Source organism: Pogoniulus pusillus, chromosome 5 (assembly GCF_015220805.1).
Source record: "Pogoniulus pusillus isolate bPogPus1 chromosome 5, bPogPus1.pri, whole genome shotgun sequence".
In the NCBI taxonomy this organism is placed as follows: Eukaryota; Metazoa; Chordata; class Aves; order Piciformes; family Lybiidae; genus Pogoniulus; species Pogoniulus pusillus.
The window spans coordinates 20,994,801-21,022,103 of record NC_087268.1 but is presented as its reverse complement, the minus strand read 5'-3'; the positions used below and the strand labels follow the sequence as shown (position 1 = coordinate 21,022,103).

Genomic DNA, 27,303 nt, shown 5'->3' with positions numbered 1-27,303 from the left:
AGTTCCAAGTAAATACAATCAATCTCTCCTTATTTTTAAAAGTAACTTCAGAAAGCTGGCACATCTCTTAGTTTCCCATCAGTATCATAAACAACTATTTACATAATTACAAAACAAGAAACATGTAGAGACATTCAGATTTTACCACAAAATCCACTTTTTCTAGGTCTTAATGCAGAGAACAATATCTAGCAAATTCCCTGTCAACCTGATTTTGACATTTGTGAATCCATGTCCTTCCAGTAAACCTCGATATTCAAAGCCACTTCTTTCCCTGTGTTCAAAGACGGCAGCTGAGCTGTGCTCCTGTTGTTATCATCCAATACCATTTCAGACAGCAAAATCCCACTGCCTAATTTAAGAACAGATGCATGCAACAAATACTAATCCATTATTGCTGTAGAAGTGACAGGCAAGAAACTCACAACTGACAGAGAAGTTATTTTGAAATTGCAACTTTAATCTCCAGGAAGGTTTCTACTACAAAGTCCATTTTAAATAGAAAAAATAAATATCAAAGAAGTATTAGGAGAAAGTACCCATTAAGAGAGGTGACTTTAGTGACAAATTACTCAAAGAGATAGAATATTGGAGATACTTCACCAATTGAAGACTGGAACATGCAGAAACTTCTGTTTTTAATTTTGGTAACAAAGTTTTATACATAAATCCTAAAACTCATCTCAAGTAAAGAGACAGGAGGCATATATGGCCATTTAACTGTATTCAGAAAACCCTGAAACTGATAGGAAGCAATGGGTAACAGCTCTCACCTGCAGCCTCTGTGGGTACATACTATGGGAGGTCAGTGGCTGCAGAAGTTTCTCTTTGGCTGCTATAGGAGCGTGTTTGAGCTTTGACCTATTTTCACTTTTGTCTGTTGAAAAAATGCTTTAAAAAAAGTATCCTTATGATGTTTTTTGGTCAAGGCTCACAAAAAATTGGAAAAGAGGACCATCATCCTCAAATCCAGACAGATGGTATTAATTTTTATAATTTCTGATAAAAATTAGCAGAAACAACTAAATAACACTGAAGAGAGAAAATTCCCTTTTAAGGTCCAAGACAAGTATGGTATTAGATGTGACTCATAAAATCTTGTAGCTTTAACTTGCCATCCTATACAGTCAAGTCTAAGCTTAATGCAGTCTGCAAACTACACAAAAGAACTGGACATGAAGGTATTTAACACATAGAAGTCCCTGCCTGCTCCAGACACTTTTTATATGTCTAGAACTCAGTCCTGCAGAAGCTGCAGTCCAACCTTTATTCAAGGTCGGTAACATCTGTGCTTCAGATAAAGGGTCAAAGTGATTCTAACTGACAATACAGGCCGGTTGGTAGTAGGTAAATTGCACAAGTGTTGTAAAAATCCAGCATCCCCATTTGTTATTGGGCACACTATGGTGACAGATCCTTCTTGAAGCACAAAACAGCATCTACTAGGTTTCCTGTGATCTTAATTTGTACATTTGTGAATCCGTATTTCTCCAGTAACTGTATATATTCTGAGCCACTTCTCTGCTTGCCTTCAGTCATGCTGAGGGACTGTAGTACAGCTCTAGGAGGGTGCATCTTCTGTTCATCAAGCACAATTTCTGCCACTAACAGGGCACCTCCTGCATTTCCAAAACAACCAAAAGTGGTTCAGTAAAGTATTTCTACATTTAAGTTTTTAGTGTTTTGTTCAGAGATGGTTATAGAGGCCCCTCAGCCTAGTGTTTTAATGGTCTTTATTCTCCAGTGACACAACTTTGTTTTCAGTAATCTCTGAGGCAATCATTTAATAGTTAAAAGGAAGGAGGATTTTACAGCACTATCTTCACTTCAGTAAAGTTCAGATGGCTTCCTGACTCCTGCTCTTAGTTAGTCTTGCTTTCACTTGAATCAAGCAACTCCTTTAAGTATCTGTTATACCTCAATCTTTGCATAAGAAGATTAAGTCACCCACAATTTTATTTCAGAATGTATAAAGAATTGTACTTCATTGGTTAGATATAATTTTCAATGTTCTATGAAGCAAACCACAGCTACAGTTAATTCTGCTGGATTAAGGAATCAGATGACCTTAGCAGTCAGTTTTTCCACTTTGTCTTCTCCTTTGATCTTCAATGCTATCTGAGTGGACAGTGTGCCCTAGCAGCCAAAACAGCCAGTGGCATCTAGGGTGCATCAAACACAGCATGCCAGCTGAGTGTGATTGTCCCACTCTGCACTGCACCACTGCAGCCCTACCTCAAGTACTGCTGTGTACAGTTTTGGCCACTTTGATATAAGAAGGACATGAAACTATTAATGTGTCTAAAAGAGGACAATCAAGATGGTGAAAGGCCTCAAAAGTAAGCTGAGACCACTTTTTTTGGCTTGGAGGAGAGAAGGCCAAGGGAAGACGTCATCACCATCTACAGCCTCCTCAAGACGGACAGCTGAGGAGGAGGTGCTGATCTTTTCTCTGGTGACCAGTGAGAGGACTTGTGGAAATACGACATGGAATAGAACTGCCTCAGGTGAAGTTCAGATTGGACATTAGCAAAAGGTTCTTCATGGAGTGGGTGGTCAGTCAATGGTTGTAAGCTCCCCAGGGAAATGGTCATGGCACCAAGCCTCTCTGAGATCAAGGATCATCTGGATAACACTTTCAATCATATGGTTTAGTTTTAGGTAGTCCTGTGAGGATCAGAGAGTTGGACTCAGTGATCCTTTCAGGTCCTTTACAACTCAAGATGCTCTATAATTCTAGGATTCAAATGTAGCAGAAAGCAGAAGACATTTCTCATTAAATCTGTGCATAAAGCAGTGAACTCATATTTACCATGTTCTGAGACAGCAAAGTGAGAACAAAAACTGTTTCTTCATTAACATGAAGGAGCTTTAGACAGACTATTCTATATGTAAACATATACTTTGTTATGTGATGATACAGTGCTTACAGGGGAGATAACAATTGTATGTGAAACCTGTAACTGTAAAAAAGGCTTATTTTTTGTAGTTTTGTTAGCAGCTATGTTTCTTTTTATTTTCCTTAGTAGACATTACCATAATGCCAGCACAGACATTCAAGCACAGGCTACCATGATTGGACAGAAAAGTATACCTTTCTAATATGTGTATTAATATGTACCTGTAAGCCCACAAGGTAAAAAAAGTTACCTGGTTTGCACACAGCTGATATCTTGCTTAACAGAATGTGTATTTTTTCATCAGGCCAGTCATGAAGAATGCGGGAAAGGATATAAAGATCAACTTCTGGAATATTATCCTTGAAGAAGTCACCTGTTGGAAAGCAGAGCTATTACATTCCTAGAGAAACCACAAAGATCACCCCTACAAAATTAAATGAAACTGCGGAGGAGAAGGTAGGAGCTTCAGCAGAGGTAATGAAAGAAACAAGAATGAACAGGTATAGGTATGCACTGATTTGCAGATAAGGAAAGCACAGCTGAAGAGAAATGCAGATCATAGGTAAGAATTCTGTAACACATAAGAATGGAGAGAAACCCTACAACAAAGAAGAAAACATCACTAATTTGTAGATACCGTGTTTGTCTTGCTTGAGACAAACATGCAGGCTCCACTCCCGATGATAGTAAAAAACGACCTAATTTCTACTTCCTTATTTATCCACATTCTGCAACCACAGCCAGATTGTTTTTAATCCCCACAAGCTTGAGAAATACAATGTCCCTGTTTAGCATGGATGGGCCTTCATTGCTTTGTACTAATTAGGACACACCTGTGTGGTTTGAACAGGATAGAACATCATTTTCTGCAGCAAGAGCCTGCCCTGTGCTCCAGGATAACAAATAAGACAAAAGATCCTGTGTGACATTTACCTGATACATATGCCACTGAAGCTGTGTGTTGTCCTGAAGACTGGAAGTTAGATGTATTTGCAATGACTTCCGGAAGGTCAAATACTGTGACCTTGAGATTTGGGTATACTTGTACCAATTCATGAGCCAGGGCTCCAGTGCAACCTGTTGGAAGTGTACAAAAGTCAAATCAATACTTTTCTCCCAGCATTTGCAGACATTTTTAAAGACAAGGTTGTACATAACATTAAAATAGACGTCAAAGCAGAATTAGAGGTAGACAGCTTAATGATTAACATGACCATTTCCTGGTGGATAAAGCAATCCTTTACAGCCTGGGGAATGCAAGCGCAACTGCTTACTGTCACGGAATTGTTAACAGGATCTTTGATACAAGTACTACAGGATTTTTAGAGCTAGAAGAATAGTAATGGAAGGGCAAGAATTCGTACTTTGTGGATGAAAAGCACTAGAACTATCTACCATTTATGACACACCGATAGAAGAAGCTTGACAAATACTCTCTGGCATGGGCAAGGATAGGGATGGTAAATTCTTGGAGTCTCTGCACAAATGGCAACGTTTGCACCACCAGTATTGTGCTAATTCCTCTGACATGCCATCCCACCTCCTCAGGCACTAAGTAAAGTGATATTTCCTTGTGTAATAACACTTCCTCTGTTCAACTCAAAGCACAGGGCAAAAAAAGGACACTAACAAGAAGAGTTGTAATTGGTCTTCAATATTTGGTGGTCCTCTTAGATAATAATAACTGAAACCAGACACAAAAGGAATCAGTTCTAAAATAATCAAAACCCTTTATGTTCTAGCAGTGCAGCATGTCAAGTCTGATAGTCCAGTATAGAAGGATTCAGAAGTAAAATCCTTCGTTACTTTTGAATGTCTTGGACACACTAAAGCACATCAAGAGCAAGTTTGAAAACGGAGCTCCCAGCCCAATATTCTATTACCTGAGCCACAAACCATCTTGCTTTCTGTGTTGAGCTGTTCTGTCAGTATTCAACTGATTGTGGCAAACATTCGCTTAAATTACTCAGATACTATTTAAGTAACTCCACTTTCAGTTAACTGCACTCAGCCCTTTTATTCTAATGTTACAGTACTAGAAAAACAACATATACATATGTTTTAAATAATAATATATAGGGCTGAAATCAAACTTTCCCTTTAATTTGTATACAAGCTCTATTACAAGAAATACCTCCTAAATCACAAGCAGATTTAAACTGTGACAGGTCAAATGCTGTAGCCACATCTCTTGCTGTCAGGTGAGCAATGCTATGCATGGCAGCCATGAAACGTTGCTTCAACTCCTGGCTGTGATAATAGTCCTAAAAAGGAAAAAAAAACAAGCAAGTTTATTTTAATTATATAACTAGAAGTATGTAGAACCAAGGCAGTAGCTGCACACCATTAACATTAGAATGCTAACATTAGAAGAACAGTTAGAAGTGCCATTGACTAGTTGCTCATCCAAGTTCTTTGGTGTTTCACTATTGTGATAAGCAAATTTTTGGATCCCCTCCAAAGTACTGATAACAGACATATTTTGCAGTATGTCTCAAAGGACATATATTTGACTAGTTTGAACCTGTTTGCATCCTTGGTAATGTTCCAAGGGCCATTAAATTCAGCACTTCTACACATTGAAGCTGGGGCACTCTAGCAGGAAGAAGAGGTAACCTAGAAAGTGTTTTTTAACGAAATGCTATGCCATTGATATATATTTGCTAACACATCTGCTCCACAGCAAGGTATCTCCAGACTTTAAATTGAATTGTCTCTTTCAGTCCAAGTGTTCTTCCTTCATCTTAGTATAATCTTAAATTTAATTCTGACATTTATTCTCCCATGATAGGAAAACAAATAGATGGCAGGGCCAGGCCATAGCCTAAAGAGCTCATGAATCAGAATCAGTATCAGAATGTCATGCTTTTTTTTTTACCTTTGAAATGAAACTTACGCATGAATGCCTTCATGTATCCCTTTTGTACAGACTTAATCAGTTATGTCTGGCTTTACAGCTGCCATGAAACAGAAGTATTTCTAGGTTGTGGCATGCAGAGTGTCACAATCAGCCCATATTGGACATGCTATCCTGTGTGCATATGGAGCCCAGGGCTGAACTGGTCGTGACTCCTGCACAAGCATCACCCAAGCAAACTCAAGTTGGTAATCCAGATAGTTAAGAATGGGTGAGATTCAGTTCACCTACATTCAAATAACTAGCACATAGATCTAAGTGTCTACTGCAGGGTATCTCCTAAAGCAAAGTATATAAATTCCCTTTAAAATGCCTTTGAAGGATTCCAGGTTACTGGTTCTAGCACCAGTAACCTAGATACTAACATTAGGCTAACAAGACCGTAAGTCTTCAAAAGCCCTTATTTTCTTCCATCAACTGTAAATGAGAGCTGTAGCTTTAGAGGACTGGCTTCATCAGCACCTAGATATTTAGTACAAACCAAGAACCTCAGCATCAACTCAGAATTACAATTTAAGCCAGCACCACTGTCAGAGGTGAAGTCCCTCCTGCTCACTCTGCTAACCCTCTCATTAGACACACACAAATATTTATGTTCCCCAACATAGGCTAGTTACAACTCTATGCAATTCTCCAGTGTGAACACATCCACGTGGGCTACCATTGGACAAGGAATGCTACAGAGATGGAAATGGAAGAAAGGATTGCAGTTCTAAATATAACTATGTACTGGCCTGAATCATATACAAAACTACAAACCTTCATAAAAAAAAACTGTATCCCTTCTCCACTGCTTCAACACAAAGCAACTTTGAAAATACTTTTGATTATATAGCACTTATTAAACTGGATGTAGATCATTACCAAGTGATTTGCATCCAATATGGAAGGAGTACATGTGTGATAAGGTAGAAGCATAGAATCAGTCAGGGTTGGAATGGACCACAAGGATCATCTAGTTCCACCCCCCCTGCCATGGGCAGGGATACCCTACCCTAGAGCAGGCTGGCCACAGCCTCATCCAGCCTGGCCTTGAACACCTCCAGGGATGGGGCCTCAACCACCTCCCTGGGCAACCCATTCCAGGCTCTCACCACACTCATGCCTAAGAACTTCCTCTTCACATCCAGTCTGAATCTACCCACTTCCAGCTTTGCTCCATTCCCCCTAGTCCTGTCACTACCTGATATCCTGAAAAGTCCCTCCCCGGCATTTTTGTAGGCCCCCTTCAGATCCTGGAAGGTCACAAGAAGGTCACCTCGGAGCCCCCTCTTGGGACTGAACAGCCCCAACTCTTTCAGTCTGTCCTCATAGGCCCTCTGCTCATCTTTGTGGCCCTTCTCTGGACATGCTCCAGCACATCCACATCCCTCTCCTAATAAGGGGCTCCAGAACTGGATGCAGTTGTTATCTCGTGTTATGAAAAGGCCACATAAGTTTAAGTGGTTGTTCTTAGAGTATGTTAGCTGGATGGACAATATTTTAGCCAGAGAATTTTCATCAGCATTTGAAATTCCCAGTATATTCTGTGATTGCTCCAGCAAATGGGAGACTGAAGTTAAAGGCAAGAAGAGTTTAGGACTAGTGAGTTTCATTATGTTTCTGCTATTTCTGAGATTGACTACCTTTCTTAGCTCAGTCTCCCATTTGCTCCAAGATCAGTTCTGGCCTCCTTACAGATGGTTTTGATACTAGTAAGAGTTTACATTACCTTAAATAAATCATGTTCTTTCGTTCCAAAGGCTCGATGGCTCTGCCTCTTGCCTTCTTTGACAGCAGACTCCAAATTTGTGAAGAGAGGCCAAAGGTGGTCATTAGAGTGGATAATATAGCCATGAACTGAGTATTCACCATCTGAGGTCAGGTAAGTATTTGCTGAATCTGTATTACTGTAACCTTATGGAAAGAAACCAGTTGTAATGAGCTTTGTTTTAGTATTTTAACACCATCATTTAAAATCTGAAGGCACATTTTCCTGTATAGCTGTTAAATAGCTAACAAATCCTGATCTTAGGATTATAAACTTTTGTGGAGAGATTTCTATGAAATAGTTCTAAAGGTCTTATTCTTAAAGGAGCAAGTGCTTTGCTTATGAAAAGAACACAGGTACTGAAAGATACAAATAAACACTGATTTTAAATTTTTTTAAACCACAGTACCTCAGACACCTAATATTCACTTAAGAGTATTATTTTAAGTTCCTCATTCTTGACTGCATTTTTGTTTAGATTAGGAATTCTCCTTCCTTTAATTTCATGCTTTCTCCAGCATGTTTTGCCTTTAGGGCATTCTCCTTGCTCTTGTCCTCTAACAGACCTGAAAGCCTCCTTTATTTCCCACTACTGACTCTCTCACATAAAACTTCAAGTACTGTTCCAGTCCAGAAGATGCACACATTCTGGCGTGCTCCTGTTTTCTCTGCTGAAGACTGTGACTCTGTTGCTGAGGCAGGAAATTGAATTTGATCTCTTCTGATAGAATAATAGAATTATTTAGGTTGGAAAGGACCCTTGAGATCATCCAGTCCAACCATTAACCTAGTACCACCACATCCTCCAGTAAATCATGTCACTAGGCACATTTACATGCCTTTTAATATCTCCAAGGATGATGATTCAATCACTTCCCTGGGCAGCCTGTTCCAGTGCTTTACAAGCTCTTTGTTGAAAGTTTTCCTAGTATTCAATATAAACCTCCCCTGGTGCAACTTTGGGCTGTTTCCCTCTTGTCCTATCACATGTTACTTCAAAGAAGAGACCAACACCCACCTCACTACAACCTCTTTTTACAGAGTTGCAGGGATTGATAGGTCTTCCCTTGGTGTTTTTTCTCCAGGCTAAACAATCCCAGTTCCCTCAGTTGCTCAAGACTTTTTACCATCTTTGTCACCCTTCTTTGGATACACTTGAGCATCTTTATGTCTTTCTTTTAGTGCAGGTCCCAAAACTGAATACAGTACTGAACTTGTGGCCTCACCAGTGGGGGCAATCACTTCTCTCCCTGGTCCTGCTAGCCAGGATGCCATTGGCATTCTTGGACACCTGGGCACGCTGTCAGTTCATATTCAGCTGGCTGTTGATCAATGCCCCTGTTCTCTTGGCAGTGCACAGCTTTCCAGCCTCTCTCCCTCAAGGCTGTAGTGATCCATGAGGTTGTTACAACCCAAGTGCAGATGAACTATTACACTGCTCCCTAGCATTGCCCACAATTTTTTTTCTTAGAAATTTGGTCAGTACTATGTCCAGAATGTAAAAGCAATCAAAGGATTCCTCAAAGGAGACCTGAATGTGTTCATTAAATAAAACCTGCATGCAAATGAAGACATTCCAGCTACTAATAAAGAAAGCAAAAAAGCATCAATCCATTCCTCTTTCCCTGAAATCCAAGTTACCCTCATGATCCAGTCAGACTCTCTAACCTTCAAAGCACCTCTTCTAATTCTGCATATCTTTTGGTATTACACACAATTGCAGGAAGGAGAAATTAATTACCTTGTGGTGTTTTCTCCAGTAATCCAAGAGCAGCACATGCATCAAGGATTCTTTCTGTTCCACACAGAGAGGCTGCAACCTCATTTGCAATATCCACAGCCTTCAGTGGTCCCTTATCTTTTAGATGATCAAATATTTTCAGTTTAGAGGCTATAAACAGAGCCTACATGTAGGAAAAAAATGTTAATTGTTAGAAGAGCATGTTGATTTTAAAAGACTGTTAGCAAGAAACAAAGTAAGTTTACCTTTTGCCCAGAAATAGTCTACACAATTACTGAAAGTGCACCATGGTTTAACAAAACTAAAAATTGCTAAGATACATTTCCTTTCAGAGGGTTTCACTACTCTAGTCAAGTAACAGAATTCTGAATGCAGATATTTGGTAGAGACGGGAACTCCAAATGTTCTGATACGTAGCCTACAGATTTTGAATTTGATTCACCCAAAATGTAAGAAACAGAAGAGTTCCACTAAGGCACTGTTACAGCTTCAGTTGCTATAATACTGGTCTTTGTATAATAATAATGAAAAAAAAATTAAACTTCAGAACACAGCTGTACTGCATGCACACCTTAATGGGACATGCACACATGGAATGGGAAAAAGACAACAGCTAGTGCCTGATGGTGAAGAAAAACTCAGAGCCAATGCAGCTGTCTAAGCTGAAAAACTGAACTTGCAGAGCTATGCTAACCAAACCAAACCAGCTAGTGAGATGTGGTAATACATATCTCTCAATTTGAAATTAATTTGCAATTCTGCAGTTTCAGTATTCTGAACTAATTAAAACACCTAAACCTGAGGAACTTGCGCAGAGCACAAGAGTGGAAGTGTACGCAGCAATCACAATCCATTTCTTGCCGATTACAGGCAACTATAATGTACATTAAAAATCAAAGAGAGTCAAGGAAAAAAATGGACTGACATTATGATTAATAAAAATCAAATAGAGAAAAATAAGTTCTACTATTATGTGTCTACATATTTTACCATCTTCATCCTCTTTTATAGTTTTCCTTCTTATTCTACTAAGAAAGTATATCTGAGATTTATTACAATCCAAGCTTTCACAATACTGAGCCAAATGCAATTACTCTACAACCCTTTGGATTCAAAAACCTGGTCAATCTTTGGACTGGTATCATCGGGAAACTCAAAGAACAGGAAAGAAAAAGGTGAGAAGATAGGGTTAAAAAAACTTAGCTTATCCAAATCACCTTCTGCCATTCTGTAATTCTCAATTCAAGGCGAGAGGAAAAATAAAAGGAAAAAAAAAAATCAAAGAAACCCTGGAGTTCTGAGTATGGATCAGACTATGTAAATTTAGAACATATTCAGTTTGCTAAGTATGATTTAGCCCTGATGTCCTCCTATTCTGCAACGCAGCTGTTCAGAGTAAAACAGGCACCAACATCTTCACCTGCAGGAAGTCCCTGAAACAACACTTAAGGACCGAAGTGAATAGAAATTGGGAGATTTTGTGAAATTAAATATTTCTGTGCCCTTATCCCTATTCTACAAGTGGAGAGGTGATCAGTTTTGTCAGATCACAGCAAGCATCCACTGCAACTGGTAATTCATGTTATGAAGATACAAGCCTACGGAAAAATATTCCCAGCATGAAACTCAGCACTTCTTACTATGACTTTACACTGGCTTAGGGGGAAAAGGAAGCTTCTGCTTCTCTTTATAGCCCCTGCTATTTCACTGCATAACAGATTTCAGTAGCACGACTGTACACAGCATAGATAACGTGTCACAGAGTGCTGACAATTCTCCAAATGTTTAAACTGAAGAAATTCTAAGCATCATCTTACCTATTTGAATATGTAAGAACTCACTCCCTATTGACACATGGGGAAGTTTGCAAATATAGCAATGTGAAGGCCAGTGTTATTTCAATTATTTCAATACTGCTTTGCAAGCAGCACACCCACAGATCTAGTGACCACACTCTGGTTTTCCTTCATATCTCAGAAAAACTTTCTGCCTGTTCAGTGAAACTCCTGTTTACTGCTTTGTGTGTTCCCTCCATTCTCTCTCAAATTTTTATATCTTTAGTTCTACATTTGTTGTTTCGAAGCCACTTTAGCAGCATGTTCACCCCTTCTTAAAACATAATGGGAGATCATTGATTTGTTTGAATGATTTATGTTCATTTCTCCTTCACCTTTTTCACTATTCACTTCACTACATTCCAGCGCTTAAGATATCTAGCTATTTATTTCCCATCATACCTGGCTGCTACACAGAGTGTGACCTGTTTGTAAGCTGTTATGTGTGTGTCTCCATCAGATACCACATGGAGACTATCAGCTAAACATACCTAGAACATGAAATGAGGTTTAAAAAGATAATCTTCCTTAATGGGGAACAATAAAATTAAGATCTTCCACAGAATCATAATAAAAGCTAGAATAGAAATATAATATATGCAATTCTTATTACAGTTTTAAGTCAGATAAACATATTAAATGTTTTCTTTATGGAGTATATAAAGGTAACTTTCTGCTTGATTTTGCTCTTGTGATCAGTCAAAAAAAGCCCAACAAAACCCAACAAACCAATCTTTCTTTCCTATCGACAAGAGACATTTATCAGATAACTGAAATGTCATAAACCAGATAAGAACAGATACAGAACACCCCCAGTATTTGCACTACAGCAGAAGTTTCAGCTATCTTCAACTCTCTGGTCCTTTTATACTAATTATTAATACATTCTTACCCCAGTTCATGCATTTCACATTACCTTCTATTTATTGAAGTCCAATGAAACAATCTCAGTCAGCAATGTAATGAGTAGCTTTATTTTTCCCCTTACCTTTGAAGCTCTAAAACCATCCATCAGCTCTAGAATTTTAGGTGGAAGTTTTTCTGCACTTTTTGACACTCCATTTTGATTTTTCAAAGGAACCACAAAACCAGGTCTGGCACTAGAACTGTTCTGGGAGTTGTAAATGGCGCCTAAGGGACACATCCCACTTATGTCCAACTTATTAGCACCTTTGTGCTCTGTGAAATTTGACGATTCACTTTCTCCATCACTTAGGTTCTCAAAAGTGTCCACAGAAGGGATAGAGTCATACTTCTTATGATGTATGTTATGTTTAGGGGGTGGACAGTACAATTCTGCTAGTTTTTTGCAGAAGTGATTCAGCGGAAATCCCACCACATTCAAGAAGTCTCCATGGACATACTCAACTAACATTCCACCAAGTGCCTGGATTCCATATCCACCAGCCTTGTCCCTGGGGGAAAGAAAGCAAAACCAACACATATCTAACCAAGGTTAAGAGTAAAAGCAGCACAGAACACTAATCCATCAGTAGTGCAGAGTCAGGAATAAAGATTTATGTACTGAAACCAGAGGCAGATTAAATCTACTAGTTAGGCCAAACACTTCAATTTATAAATCACATAACCAATATAAGGATCAGCATTTCTCCTAAGGGTAAGCAACCTAAAGTCTTTATGCTTTAGACAATCCAAGTCCCATAGTCACTTAAGCAGGAAGTACATCAGCTGACTGCAGTCAGATTGTGTTGCCATAATATTGCTACTGAGTCACTCAGATGCATAAGACCTTTGCTCTACCTCACAAGAGGCTGAAGGGTGTTTAGGGATATGATAGCTCCAAAAGGAGCTCACACTGAAGGAGACACCTCAGAACTCAATCAACGTAGTAGGTGTCTCGCAGATCTCAGTCATAGGAATATCCAAAATGAGGATCAGGAAGATAGGACTTTCCTGAGGAGGAGCAATCTATTCACATACAAAATCCACTACCATCCCATTTGCCTCTGAAATAATCATGTAACCCACTGAGTTGTGGTTCACAACACTCTGATCTTAGACGTCAGACTAATACTAGTAATTTGGCACAGGAAACATATTTCACAGAGATTAACCTTGGAAATCCAATTTGTCTTCAGGTGTAATTAAGCAAATTCCACTGTGTGGAATGTAAATGCATACAGGCAGATAAGCTACAATATACCAACAATCTTACTGTTCAGATTTAAGGAAGAAAGCAGTTAGAAGTATGCTTAGTACATGATAACATGAGAATCTGAAAGTATCTGAAAGTCAGCAAGTTTTGAAACTAAAGGTCAGTCAGTCTCAGATCTATTAACTTCAGGTAGAATGAAATTACAAAAATTGCTTGTGAAAGAAGGTTACTACACAAAAAAGATTGTACATTTTTCATCTTATGATTTTATCAGAACCAGCAAATTTTAGAATTTATTTCTGGATTCCCTTTTCAATAGTCTCCCAAGAGAAATAGAGGAATCTGTACCCCAACAAATGGAATTTTTGTATTACTATAAATCAGGAAACAAGGCTGTTCCTTTAATCTTGCATTTTAAGCACCATTGTGTAGCTTTGTCATTAATTATTCCTTCTTTTATAACATACTTAAGACTTAGACCATCTAAATCAGGACCATTCAATGATTAAAAAATATTTTAAATTTTAAATTGAGTTTCTCTAGTATATGCTGACAGAGAGGCAAAAGACACTGTGAATATCATAGCAAGGACATCAACACAATTGGCCACAACTTTTTTAGTCTTATACTGAACTTTGTATTTTGGCATTGGATCTTTAGTAGGACTCTACTTCAGGTACAGCTTCTAGCCCAAAAGTGTGATGCTAGTAACAGTTCCATTGATTTTTCAACAAGAGTTTTCCATGCTAGACTCCAGAATGTATCAGTATTTATGTAGCTCTCAAAACTAGCTCTGGCTATTCTGACTGGCTTTTGTAAATGGATACTTTTCTTAGCATAGCACTAACTTTAAGGTTTAATTTAGAAGACTAGGCACAACACCAGCCAATTTGTATTATAATAAAAATCCCAACAAACTCACTTTAAAGACCTTTTGACAAACAGTAAGATCACTGCTGCCACCAAGCCATTTTTAAATTAACTGCCTCTTGTAAAGGATACCTGATTTCAGCAGGAATGTGTGCAAAATACACTTACTAAAAATGAACAAATAACCTCACAATCAACAACCACACAAAATACAGCAGGAATGTTTGCAACATCCACTGAGTATTTTTTAAAAACACATGAACCAAACCTATACACAATACAATGGCACAAATGTCGAGACAGAGCTCTAAGAGGTAACTCTTGAAGAACATTCTTTATGAGCTATAGAACTTTAACTTCAGTCAAGCCACAAAATAGTGTGTATATATATGTATACAAATATCTGAATTGTCCAATGCAGAGCCAATGATCAAATAAATCACTGTTTCACTAACAAGAATTACTGGTCTTACAAATGAAGGGAGATGCTTGGCTGGGTTTTAAGTAAGTTTCCAAAGGCAAGAATGTGTATGATAGTTGCATATGTGTCTTGGTCAATACAGTTGCATTAGTAGAAGTGCAGACAAATATCAGCCACATTAGACACTGTCCACCTGAGCTTATGACTGGGATTTGCTATTAGAAAGATGTAGACGCATCACTGACAAAATTCACCTTTAATGAAGCACACAATTAAAATTCATTAGAAACTGTGCACTAATTTCTTTCATTAGTATCGGCTACTAGTTAATTGACTGGATAGTCAAACTTAATCTGATCTGTAGATATATGAAGATACTTAAGTCTCACTTTTAGTTCCTTTAAATATGAACTTAGTTTCATAGAGGAGAGAGACTGGCATGATGGAGGTGAGGAGAAGCAGAATTTGGTCACCTCTCCCTAGGGAAGGGCAACAGCTAGATGCCCAGTCAGCCGACACACATCATGGAATCATTCAAAACTGCATTTCCATTTGAACAGGAACTTGCAAAGCAGCAGAGAAATAGGCAGGCATAAGAAAAAGACTTGCTAGTGAGTTCTGGTGAATTAAGAACAGTTATTTTATACAGAGGAGTCAACTGTAGCAACGTGATAGATTGAAAAGAAGATTCAAATTTAGTTCTAGTATAAGCACAATACAGCTGCCCTTCTTTCTATAAATCCTGCACCTGGAAGATTTTTGCTTTTATTGTCGAAGAGCTGATAACCTCAAGTTATCCATGAGCTAATTTGTGCTGGGAGACTGTAATTATCTGCAAAAAATCTATAAGCTACATTTGCTATAGCTTTGACGGAAGTAACGCTTGAGGAAAATTATACAAGGGAAGAAAGTTAGACATTTATAGTCTACATTTTATTACTTCAGCGTTACATCTGAAACTGCAGAGCTTCAGACTCTCTATTCACCTTTCCCAGAGGACAGTAGGGTCCTTTGGTTTCACTGCCACTATTTAGAGCAAAAATCACATAAGATATCCAGACTGAAAATTGTGAGCAGAGATCGAGAGGGAAGATTACAATTGAAAAACTGCAAAGTAAAAAGCTGAGTCAAAGACGCTGGCAGAAACTAAGTCTATTCATTACACAAGCCAAAAATAGACAAGTTACTATTGTCCAACCCTCTTTCTACAGAGTCAAAAAAGAAGACAGACACTTTGCCAGTAGCCAGAAAATCCTTGATTGTGAAGAGGAACATGAATGAAACATCAAAGGGAAGGCCTTCTTTCTGCAGACAATTTTTGAGGACTGTATAGCCTCATCACAATTTACCTTAAGATAGTGCATTCCCTCCTCCCTTATTCATACTTTAAGTCAGCTATGTACTTCTAGAGTTAGTCCTCCTGTCACCAATGACTGGCTTTTAAAATATTATATGCGAATGATGTCCTTTATATCTAAAGAACTCAATCCAATCCTCAACAGCATGAGAGAGAGTAAATAAGCAAATGGTTATCTGAACTGCAGTAGCTTTTAGAAAAACCTGCATGCACATAAATATGCAATCACTATGGGTGGCTATGGAGAAGGGATGAAAAAAAATGACTCAAATACCAAAAAACCCAAAAAAACATCAAGAAAGACTTCTTACTGTTTCACAAAATTTATAGGAAACTATTTACATATCCTTTGCAAGGCCAGAGAAAATGCTTTCTATCCTATTACTTGAGTGAAGATTGATTTGCTTCTGCTCCAGACACCACAGAAATACATTCTCTGAACCTCTGGTTTCTAAGAAGCTCTTGCTGTCACACATTCTGTTCAGCAGAATCAACAAAATTACTCAGCACTGCTTATGAGCCATTTTGCTGCAGCACAGCACTGCTAAAGTGTATTTCCTTACAATGGATAATGAGAATATTCCAAAATACTTGCATTCTGTTGCTCTTTCTAAAAACCCAGGGTCATTTTACAATCAGCTGCACAGCAAAGATCACCCTCCAAAAACTTAACTAGGAATTTGTTACAAACTGTATTTTTGCCAAATCACTCCTCTCTGCATAATCCAGTTTAACTTCGGTGTTGTTAACAAGCTGGGAACCTTACACATTCAGAAAGTATGCCTCACTTAGACATCACTTAAATCCAAAGTCTACACTGTCTTCTTTCTCCCCAGTAAAAAACATGACTGTATTGTTTTATAGCACAAATTAGTTAAAAAACACCATGACTGATATTCTTACAGTCAGAATTGAAGTTACAAAGCCAACAGTTCACCTCTGATCACCAGATATGTAGTCCATAGTGCTATGACCTGATTTGCCTTTACTAAGCTTCAGCTAACACAAAGGGAAACTCCACAAAGTCACAAACATCCCCTTGTTGTCTCCAAATAAGTACTTAAAAAAATAATTTAAAAACAAATCATCTAGTCAATGTCATCTTAGAAGTAGTTAGACATTCTGTTCTCATACTATCTCTTCTGTGGAATCATTACCATCTGTAAGTATCTAGCATATTACAAGGGTAGCCATAAGCTAAGACAGTTATAGCACAAGAACATTTATAAGCTAGCCACAAGAAGAGAAAAATAAGCTAGTGTTGCTTGCCATCACATCAGTGTGATTTTGATAAACTAAATCAACCAAATTCTAGCTTCTTTCAATGAAGTTTTCCAATACCCTTATTATCCAATACTCAGTCTGTTCACCTGTTACTGTAGTAAGATTTATCCGTTGTGTCAGGTATCCAAGTTCCCTGCATGCCTCTGTTAACAGAGGGGTAATTATGTATTGCAGAAGGGCTTGCTCTAATCTAGAGTATTTCAACAATCTTCACTTTTCAAATTTATTAGGGTAATAAAGATAATAACAATAAAAATAAACACACCTTCTCTGGAGGAATGATAGCTCTGGACAGGAAGAACAGAATACCCACCTTACATCACTCATGCTGTAATTTACCACATACACACAGCAAAGTTTTACAGAACACAGAACAAAAAGGTTTATGCTGGTGGCTACTAATGTACTCTAAGACCTATTAGGCTGGGTGGCAATCACCCAAGTACTGTGTGATAGCTCATGTTTCTTACTTACATTGGCTCACCACTATGAATGTACTCCCACAGGAGCTCTTCAGATAGATCAGAAAATTTTACTTTAGTCTCCTCATAGAAATCAGTGACTTCTGTCTCTAGCTGATTATCTACAGAAAGGAAGAGGTCTTATTAGAAATGGAAACTGTAGTTCAGGGATGATAACATCTCAGTTTTATTTTGTATTAATTCCCAAACAAAAACATAAGGCTACTACACAGGTATAGCAAATGACTAATAATGCTCTTCAGGGATAGTCATAACTTCACTAAAAAAGCAAAAGCTTGCATTTTCAATCTAGGTTGCTCTCCCTGTGTGGGATGCACTCAAGTTAATGAATGATGGTTATGCAGAGCTTTTTATGGACTGCTAGCATACACATCCAGTAATGAATTAAAAAAAAGAATACAAATACCCCTCTAACTTTATGACTGTTGTCAAAGAACTCTTAACAACACCTCATAGCTAAACATGTATCTGTTATAAATGAGTGAATGTGAACGTGCAGTGGTATCTGCACTGCATGTTCAGCTACCCAACAGTCCCATCAGTAACCATCAGCGTCATTTCCATATCACCTCTCAAGAAATTATTATTTCGGACTTCTTTATCTAGAATTGGTTGACAGAAGGCCAGAGGTGCAATAAAGTGCTGCATACCAGCACATGGAACCCCATTGCATGTGGTACACCACAAATTTGGTATCACAGCACATGGAGGCTTTTCTAAAATGAAACAGCCTTGCACAAATGAGTGGGCATGTTATGAATAATTAGCTCTCTCTACTCTTTTCTATAGGTACAAAGATCAGCATCTCCTGTTTCCATTGTTTTGGTAGCAGAGAAATTCTTGAGGAGAAAAACTCACAGTACAGACCAATGAAAAAATACTAACCATCTGTTAATGGTGTCAGTGCTGAAATAACATTTAGAAATCCAGAGTAAAGAAAAAAATATTTCATATGAAGACAGATTACAATGTTTTCCAGTACTGATTAAAAAAACAACCGAACAAAAAATTGATCAGCTACACCTCCACTGATTACATCCCTTGGGGGATAGGCAGACTTATAATCATTTTATTACTCTGAATATGATGTGGCTAAAATCTGTAAATTTTAAATGAGATGTGCTGTCACCTGTCACAGCATCAAGATCACAGCTTTGTGCACTTTTACTTTCTTCCTAGAGTGAAAAAAGGCATTGTTATTCTTGCTGAATTGCTCACAAGAAAGCTTGATAACATGTTTGGGATTTTTTATTAGCAGCAGCTCTCCTTCTGTTGTACTAGCATATTGATAATTGTACTGGATCACTATTTCTGTTAGAAGAGTTAAGAGCAATCATTCCAGTAAAGATTAAAAGCTTTAAGTGACTTTCCTACAGAGAAATGTACAGTGAAATTTTTAGAAATGATCTTTGCAAAAGTTCTACTAAAAGATTATTGGCATAATTATCAGAGCAAGTCCTTCAAAAATATAAATAAACTATCTGATAAAGAACATTGATTTATTGCTCCCTACAGTTCACTAACAGTCTGAGGTATTAAGTACTTTACGCATCCCCTAAAAATGGGCTTCTAAGTTGCCATTATTGACTGAAAAATAAAGTAACAACAGATGCAGCAACTACTTGTATTCATCAGCCACTGTAAACAGAACACAGGAATACAGACACAGATCAGATTCTGCTTCATCCCAGTCTGTAGTGATTTACTTGAACTTAGGAGTATTCCCAGAGTTTACAGTTATGTTTTAATCTCATAGCCTTCAGAGGAAGTATTTCTAAAGTCCATTTGATTTTGCCATTCTCCTTCCTGTGTGAAAACTGAATACAGTAAGCACACTGGCTTTTGTGGGGGTGCTTTTAATTTATGCATTTGTAATTCCCATCATGAGTATGAAGCCAATCCAGACTGCATATGAAAAGTCCTATCTCTTCACAAGTCCTTATGACAGTAATTTTTAATGAAAATACCAAGTTTTTAATAAAATGACAGATGTACCTTTACTGCTGCAATGTATAATAGCAACTCCTGTGAAAACACTGTGCTCTTTCCCATTCAACCTGTCAGGAAAAAAGTACAGAATTAATGGTTTTATGAAATTTGTTATGTGCAAAAATGTTCTACACAATTATATTACTACAGCCTGAGAAACAGACCATTATATTAAAGCATCACTTGATGATTCTGACATGTATCCTTATTAAATGCATTTTCTTTTCACTATAGGTGAAAATATACTGGTAAAACAAAGGAAAACACACTCTCAAGAGATTAATTTCAAGAGTCCAAAATCCCATTTGTAACGATATCTACACATAGTCCATGATATAAGCTTATTCGCTGTACACAGAAAGAAACAACTACTTCAGATGCATAAGAAAAAGCCAATTAGCATAAACACTACTATTACAGGCATCTTCGCTGAAAGCTGGCAACAAATAGCTACGTGATACAAATTAGACTCAGCAAATGATAGGCAGCTAGAGCTTACAAAGCTGCTTTGCCCAGACTGGCCCCAGGGCTCCCATAGCAGAGTGTAGAGGAAGAGAGCCTGAATTTCTTCGTTCCCCGCACCCATGGGATCGCTCCTGTAGTGGGTCCAGAGCGCCACACTGTGGCCGTTCAATTTCGAGAGCTTTAAGTTTATTAATCTACTGTGCCCGAAATATTAAGTGTAAATAGTATGAGAATTTGAATATTGGGAGACACTAGTCAAGGAACAGTCTTCTTAGAGATTACCTAGACTAATTGATGTGATTAGAAAAATCTCACACCCTTACTATCCTCCACAAGGTTCCACACAATTAATTGCAAGATGAAACAGTGAGTGAAAATTTTAATCTGCCACCTTGGATATATGCAAGTATGTATCATCTGCATTGTTTCCTGTTCTAAGAAGCTAAATTTTACATGTACTTCCTATGCACGAATAACAGACTGACATACTGAGCTTAAACACCACAAAACAATACACCAAAATCCAAATGCCAGCCCATTTGAATGTGTTAGAAGTAAAGTCTGTAATCAAAAAAAGGTACTATTTATGAACTACTTGAACTTGGCACAATATCAAACAAAAACAGTCTTGAGAAATCATTTGCCAGACTCCTTTTAGAACCTTTTACTAATTATATATGCTACTTTTTTTTTACAATTTTAAAACTACTACTTCTAAGTTAGTAACACGACAAAGGATCAAAAATTCAGCCTACGTGTAGGCTAAAAAATGTAAACCTAAAATTGAACTCAAAAAGCTACCAAGCCACTTGCATTCACTCTTTAGATGCCTGAGCTAGAATGTAAACTGATGAAAACCTCTACCATATTCTAGTGTACCTTTTCCATATTTGCCTCCTAAATCAAAAGCTTGAGCAGTGGATTCATCGCATTTCACCCTTCCCAAAGGAGGTGCCTAGAATTATTTCATTTTTGTTTCTAAAAGATTCATTAAGCTTGCAGGAGAATGTATCCTTTAGGAAAAAAGCAGTAGCCTCAAAAACCACCAGCCCACCACTCATGGTGATCACTTGATGGAAGAAGAATTTGTCTCCTCAGTTAGCAGAAATTAAAGCAAATGGCCGTGAACGCGTGTCCTGTACATGCAATATTCTTCCTTTACATGTCAAGCCTCAATGACTTCTATGATGGTTCTGTTCCCCTTCCTATCATGACTTTTCATCTCCCCTTCCTGTACCACTTGAAGCATACATACAGGCTTGTGATAAGTAACCCCGAAAACTAATTAAAGGGAGAACAAAATGGGTCATTATGTCCCTGATCAGCTTCCTAAGGTGAAGGGACAAAAGCAAGTACCTGTGGGTAATGTTTTTAGAGTCTAACTTTTTCAGGGGCAGAACTGGCTTACTCTATTTAAAAATAACTGACACTGGAAAAGACTGACATTCAAAATTATGGAGTTTTCATATACATCAAGGAATCTATAGAGCACCCCTTCAGACAAACAGCTTAGTATATACATATATAAAACTACAGACCTTGATAGCATCCTATAAGCATCTTGCTTATCAACTGGTTTCTCCAGGATCTCATCGTCCACAGACTAAAATGAAAAGACAGAGTGAATATGGTGCTCATCCTTTTCAAAAACTGAGCTCTAAAATTACATTTAAGCTATGATTTCAGCCAGGGCTTCAAACACAAGTGACTGACTGGAGGAAGAAAACCAGATTATATCAAGAACATGAGTGCAGTATTCATAGCATCCACATCCTTAAATGTTTGCTGTCTCTGTGGAGATGACAAGTATAAAGCAATGCCCACTACAAGGCACAACACTGGACAGATCTTCTTGACAATCAACAGTTGCCCGAGAACAGGATTTCCATTACATATTAGAGGATCAAAGGCAATACTTTTGCAATACAAGTGTCTCTGCAAAAACAGCAGCAAGATTTCTAGCACTCAAGACACCAAACAGTGTTTTGCTGGGAAAGAAACACAACTCTACAACTCACACTCACAAAACACAAAACGTTGCATTATATTGCAGGTGAAACTTCTCAGTGAAGACAACTTTCCAATTTTAACTTTAAACCTAAACATAAAAATATTTTCTTGTCAATTATGCTAAATCACAGATGACTTCTTACCACAATAGTGTCTGCTCCTATGACAACATCAGGTGTTTTCAGGTGTTTCTGCAAAGGCATAATGAAATAATTTCTCAAAAGTGGTAGAAGAACAAAGCATTTTAAAACTTAAAGTAAGAAAGAACAAAGTTGCTAGTTTACAAACAGGGCTCTACACTGACTTGAAAGCAAGACACTACTTCCCCTTTCATACTTTTTACAAAATAACAGTTTTTCATATCGCCATAAAAGTGAGTGAAACAGAGGCTTGAGCAGACCATCCTCAGGTCAAAATTCTGCCTAAACTTGTTACTGATTAACAAATGCAACCAGAAAAGAACTAACTGCATTCTTAAAAGTCATTCTGGTCTTCAAGGTAGCAGACAGAATTCCTTTAAAGGAAGTGCCCAGTATTTGGAAGCAAGGGATTCCAAGCCCTCTAGGATCATTTTACCTTGTCAGGTTTTGCTGAAGAAAAACCACAAAAAACAACTCCAACTTTCTTTATCTACAATTTTCTTTAGCTACACTTTGCTTGTCCCTCTGAAAAGGGAACACATACAGTCCATTCTGGGAAATTGGGGGTGGTGTATAAAGAGTCCTTGCAACCCTTTCTTGGCTTTAAACTCTTAATCCGTCCTTACAAGGGAGGTCTGATTTACTTACACATTATGAAGTACATAGATACTATTTAACACAGCAAGACAGGAAACCATGTCTTTAATAGTAACACTACATTAAAAACTTTGTAGGGAAGTGATTCTCCTGTAGAAAGGCTGTTGATGTCCTTTAGTAAGATTAAAGCTATCACTGAAAAAAATCCCTGTATGAAGAAGCATTTTGAAATCCACTGAACTAGCATATGGTTTTGCAATGAAAGTCCAGTGTAAGTCAGTTAGTGGGACTGGGTTTAAAATCCACTCTCCTAATGTCATACCATACAGAAACCTGGATAACAATTTACACTGGAGATAATGCAATATTTGCTTTGAAGAATGGTGACATCTCTCTTTCAGAGCTCTTTATAAAAAAAAATGATTATGGTACATTTTGTGAGATCTAATCAGCTGGCCATCGAAATAGGTTCTTGTAGTGAGCAGCCTCATGTGCTCAAAAAGTCGATCCAAGTCAAGGGCAGAAGTCAAATATGCCACTGATAGTGTATGTTGCATCACTAACTTTGACAATATTTAGGATACAAAATGTATGCTTTGACTATAGAACATAGTATCACATCAGCTTCTCCCTTCTTAAAATGAAATTGCTTGTTTCTTTGACCAGAATGCTTTAAAACACAACTTGCGTTCTTTTTCTGCTTTGATCTAGCACCTCTGTAGTCACAACTTCTGACCTATTCTCTTGTCACAACCAATCAGTTGAACTACTGTTAATGGAAAACGTAGCAAAGTGCTAGATTCATACTAGTGTTTTCCCACTTAACATTCACCCCTCAGATATTTATAGCCATTAATAAGATTCCCCTCTCAGTCTTCTCTGCTCAAGACTAAATAGCCTCATGTCTCTCAGTCTCTCTTCACAGAGGAGGTGCTTAAATCCTCCAGTCATTTTCATGGCTCTCTGGTTGGACTCTCTCCAGCAGAACCTAGTTCTTGAGGAGGCTGTAGTTTTGGCAAAGGAAGATAGTTATGAGAGTCACGAAGACCCTACGCAAAACACTGCAAAGAAGGATGTTGCAGCACTACAGTCTGGGGACAGAGTGACTGAGAGCAGTGAGGAAGAAAGGAACCTGGGGGTAGTGATAGATAGTAGCTGAACATGTGTTGGGAATCACGTTCGGTGGAGTGCTATGGGAAGATGACTCTTTGTTCACCACTATGGTTAGATGGTCAAATCCACTTTATTTCCGTGATACAGTGACTTATATGCATTCTAGCAAGAGGCGTGCTCAGTTTAAGATTGGTTACAGTCAGAGGGTCCAGAGTTACATGTAAGGTGTGCATAGGTTAACTTATCACAACATTCTAAGGGTCAGCCTCCCAGACCACCCACTCCAGCCCCCTTGGTTATCTAGTCTCTGCCCACTGCAGCTGTGTGTGGGGTGCTCAGTTGTTTACATCTCGATTTCCTAGCCTCGCTGGGAACCAAGGACGTTCTCAGCGCCAGTTACCCATGTTTATGACTTTATGTCCTCGACTGGTGAGAAATTCTTCCACAAACATGAACCAGCAGTGTGCCCAGGTGGCCAAGAGAGCCAATGGCATCCTGGCCTGGGTCAGGAACAGTGTGGCCAGTAGGACAATGGAGGTTATTCTGCCCCTGTACTCAGCACTGGTCAGGCCACACCTTGAGTACTGTGTCCAGTTCTGGGCCCCTCAATTCAAGAAAGATGTTGAGGTGCTGGAACATGTCCAGAGAAGGGCAACAAAGCTGGTGAGGGGCCTGGAGCACAAATCCTATGAGGAGAGGTTGAGGGAGCTGGGCCTGTTTAGCCTGGAGAAGAGGAGGCTCAGGGGTGATCTTATTACTGTCTACAACTACCTGAAGGGACATTGTAGCCAGGTGGGGGTTGGCCTCTTCTCCCAGGTAACCAGCAATAGAACAAGGGGACACAGTCTCAAGTTGTGCCAGGGTAGGTATAGGCTGGATATTAGGAAGAAGTTCTTCACAGAGAGAGTGATTTCCCATTGGAATGGGCTGCCCAGGGAGGTGGTGGAGGCGCCATCCCTGGGGGTGTTCAAGAAAAGACTGGATGAGGCACTCAGTGCCATGGTCTAGTTGACTGGATAGGGCTGGGTGATAGGTTGGACTGGATGATCTTGGAGGTCTCTTCCAACCTGGTTGATTCTATGTTTCTATGTTTCTCTTGAATTGGGGAGCTCAAAATTGGACACAGTATTCCAGGCGTGATCTTACCAGGGCAGAGTAGAGGAGGAAAAGAACCTCCCTAGACTTGCTGGACACACTTTTCTTGAGGCAGCCCAGGATACCACTGGCCCTCTTCGCCACAAGGGCACACTGCTGTCCCATGGAGAACATGGGACAGCTGTCTACTAGGGCTCCAAGAGAACATGGGACAGCTGTCTACTAGGGTTCCAAGGTCTCTCTCTGTGGAGCTGCTTTCCAGCAGGGCTACCCCTAACTAGTACTGGTGCCTGCTGTTATTCCTCCCCTGATGCAGGACCCCACACTTGTTCTTATTGAACTTCAAGAGGTTTACCTTCACCCAGCTCTGCAGCCTGTCCACATCTTGTTGGATGGCAGCACAGCCTAACAAGGTGTAAGCCACACCCTCCCAATTTTCCATCATCAGCAAAATTGCTGAATGTACCCAGAGACCACCTAAAAAGTGCATGCAAATGAAGTCACAGTAGCAGGCATCACTTGAAGGTAAAAAACTCATTGATTAAATTGTTGTTTACTTACTACATGCATTCTGTTTGCTACTTCAAGAGCTTTCTGTTTTGCTGTTTCCATGGCATACTCATAAGGGGCTGCAAAAGATGACTTTTCAAGTGTCTCCTTAAACCAGGAAGGAACCACTTCAAACCGCAGCCCCTGTAACAAAGGAAAGCAATGCATTCCAGTGTTGTTATCAAAGGTTATTAATGCAACAAAACCCCAACCACAAAAACCAGCCCAACAACATAAAACATCAAAACCCCACCATAATGGTGAGCAAAAAAGCCAAATAAAACATACAATAGACAGAATTTTTAAACTGTTGTGTTTAGTTGGTTTTACTATTAGTATTTATTAGTGCCTAACCACACTAGTAATTTCATCATTCTTTTCCTATAAAAAACTAACAGTATAAAATACTACTGGATTTTAAAAAAAAACAAAAAAACCCCAAAAACTCTGTCCCTAGCACTTTACTTTTGAAGCTGTAGTAGACATTTTTACAGGATCTTTACTACCCAGTCTTTACATGTCATTACACATGTACCAAACAAGAGCCAGTTTCCGTAGGATCTTGTCAAAGCAAAACAAATCTATTCTTCCTACTTTTTGCTCGTATTTACACCCATGAATTTACTGCACCCAGCTATGTTCTAGTAACGCAGTGCGTGCTTGAACCTTGATGCATCTCTGTTATTTTGCAAAGAACGTGCTTTCTTCCATTCAAATTCAACACGTCCCATGACGAACAGCCACACTATAAGCAATCTAAATTAGCTGCACTGTAATATGCAACTGCCATTCCAAACTCTCCTGCAGTATACCCAGTGAGATCGACATGTTCCTCCACAGGCAGTGAGTAGTCTAAATAGAGTTTTGGCTTCCTTTGCACTTCACAAGTGCTTTTCGGATACAAGGGTCAGCTACCCTATTCCCCTGCTAGCCCCCCGCCCCTGCTCAGAATAGTAATCTCATGAAGTTCAGGTCAAACTCCAGAAATTTCAGTACGCGGAAGGGCATTTTTAATCGCCGCAGTCCATTTGAAGACCTTCCAAACTTTTCTACGATATGCCGCAAGTAATTATTCTGGCATTGTTCAGCCAGAGCAAGAACAGCTTAACCCACTCTTCTATTAATCTGATCGCACACAAATATACTTGCTTAGAGGAAAACTGTCCAAGATGTATTTGGATTGAAACAAAATAAAATCATAGGTAAGGTTCATAATCAGCTCGGCGAGCAGAAACGAGACGGCAGTCGGCTGTTTTCGTTGAGAGCCCCCGAAACACCCAGCTCTGCATGCCGCTGCCCGGGTCAGTAGCCGGGAGCGGGCAAGCCCGGCGGTTATGCCGCAGCCATCACCCCCAAACATAATGAACCTGGCTGCTGCAGGGGGCACGTCTCAGCCCGTGCCGCCAACTCCCGAGAGCTGTTGGCTCGGTGAGCCACTAGGCGATGGGCCCAGCAGGCCCAAAGTGGCCACTGGCAGGGGCTTCCCGCGCTCGGCGCCTGCGCACTGCACCGCGCTCGGCAGCGGCGGCCTTCTCCTGTTCCGGCGGCGTGAGCAGCCCGCCCGCACTCACCACGTTGGTGAGAATCTCCTGCCGGCGCGGCGAGGCGCTGGCCAGCACCACCCTCTTGCTGACGAGCTTCCCCAGCACCGGGCTCAACACCATGGCGGCAG

The 27,303-nt window shown here is 39.2% G+C and overlaps 1 protein-coding gene across 2 annotated transcripts; it reads right to left on the bottom strand.

Moving 5' to 3' along the window:
• Positions 1 to 439: 439 nt before the first annotated feature.
• Positions 440 to 27,295, bottom strand: ASMTL (acetylserotonin O-methyltransferase like). 2 transcript variants are annotated; one of them, XM_064143471.1, is made up of 13 exons: positions 27,203 to 27,295; positions 25,644 to 25,775; positions 22,281 to 22,328; positions 21,666 to 21,730; positions 19,669 to 19,730; positions 17,666 to 17,774; positions 12,132 to 12,558; positions 9,309 to 9,471; positions 7,529 to 7,713; positions 5,035 to 5,164; positions 3,834 to 3,977; positions 3,151 to 3,273; positions 440 to 1,619 (listed from the first exon to the last, which is right to left on the bottom strand). In XM_064143471.1, exons 1-13 carry the CDS (start codon positions 27,293 to 27,295, stop codon positions 1,402 to 1,404), a joined length of 1,899 nt encoding a protein of 632 aa, XP_063999541.1. In that variant the 3' UTR covers positions 440 to 1,401. The 2 variants fall into 2 exon arrangements, with proteins under 2 accessions (XP_063999541.1, XP_063999542.1); XM_064143472.1 differs by lacking the exon at positions 440 to 1,619 and adding an exon at positions 1,627 to 2,667.
• Between the last annotated feature and the right edge of the window lie 8 nt (positions 27,296 to 27,303).

Excerpts from the sequence above, each read along its gene's own strand:
- ASMTL (XM_064143471.1), bottom strand. The coding sequence starts at position 27,295 with ATGGTGTTGAGCCCGGTGCTGGGGAAGCTCGTCAGCAAGAGGGTGGTG. Across the intron at positions 5,165-7,528 it reads AAGAACATGATTTATTTAAG|GACTATTATCACAGCCAGGA; the intron begins GTAATGTAAACT and ends TTTCCTTTTTAG. Across the intron at positions 1,620-3,150 it reads ATCAGCTGTGTGCAAACCAG|GAGGTGCCCTGTTAGTGGCA; the intron begins GTAACTTTTTTT and ends TTGGAAATGCAG.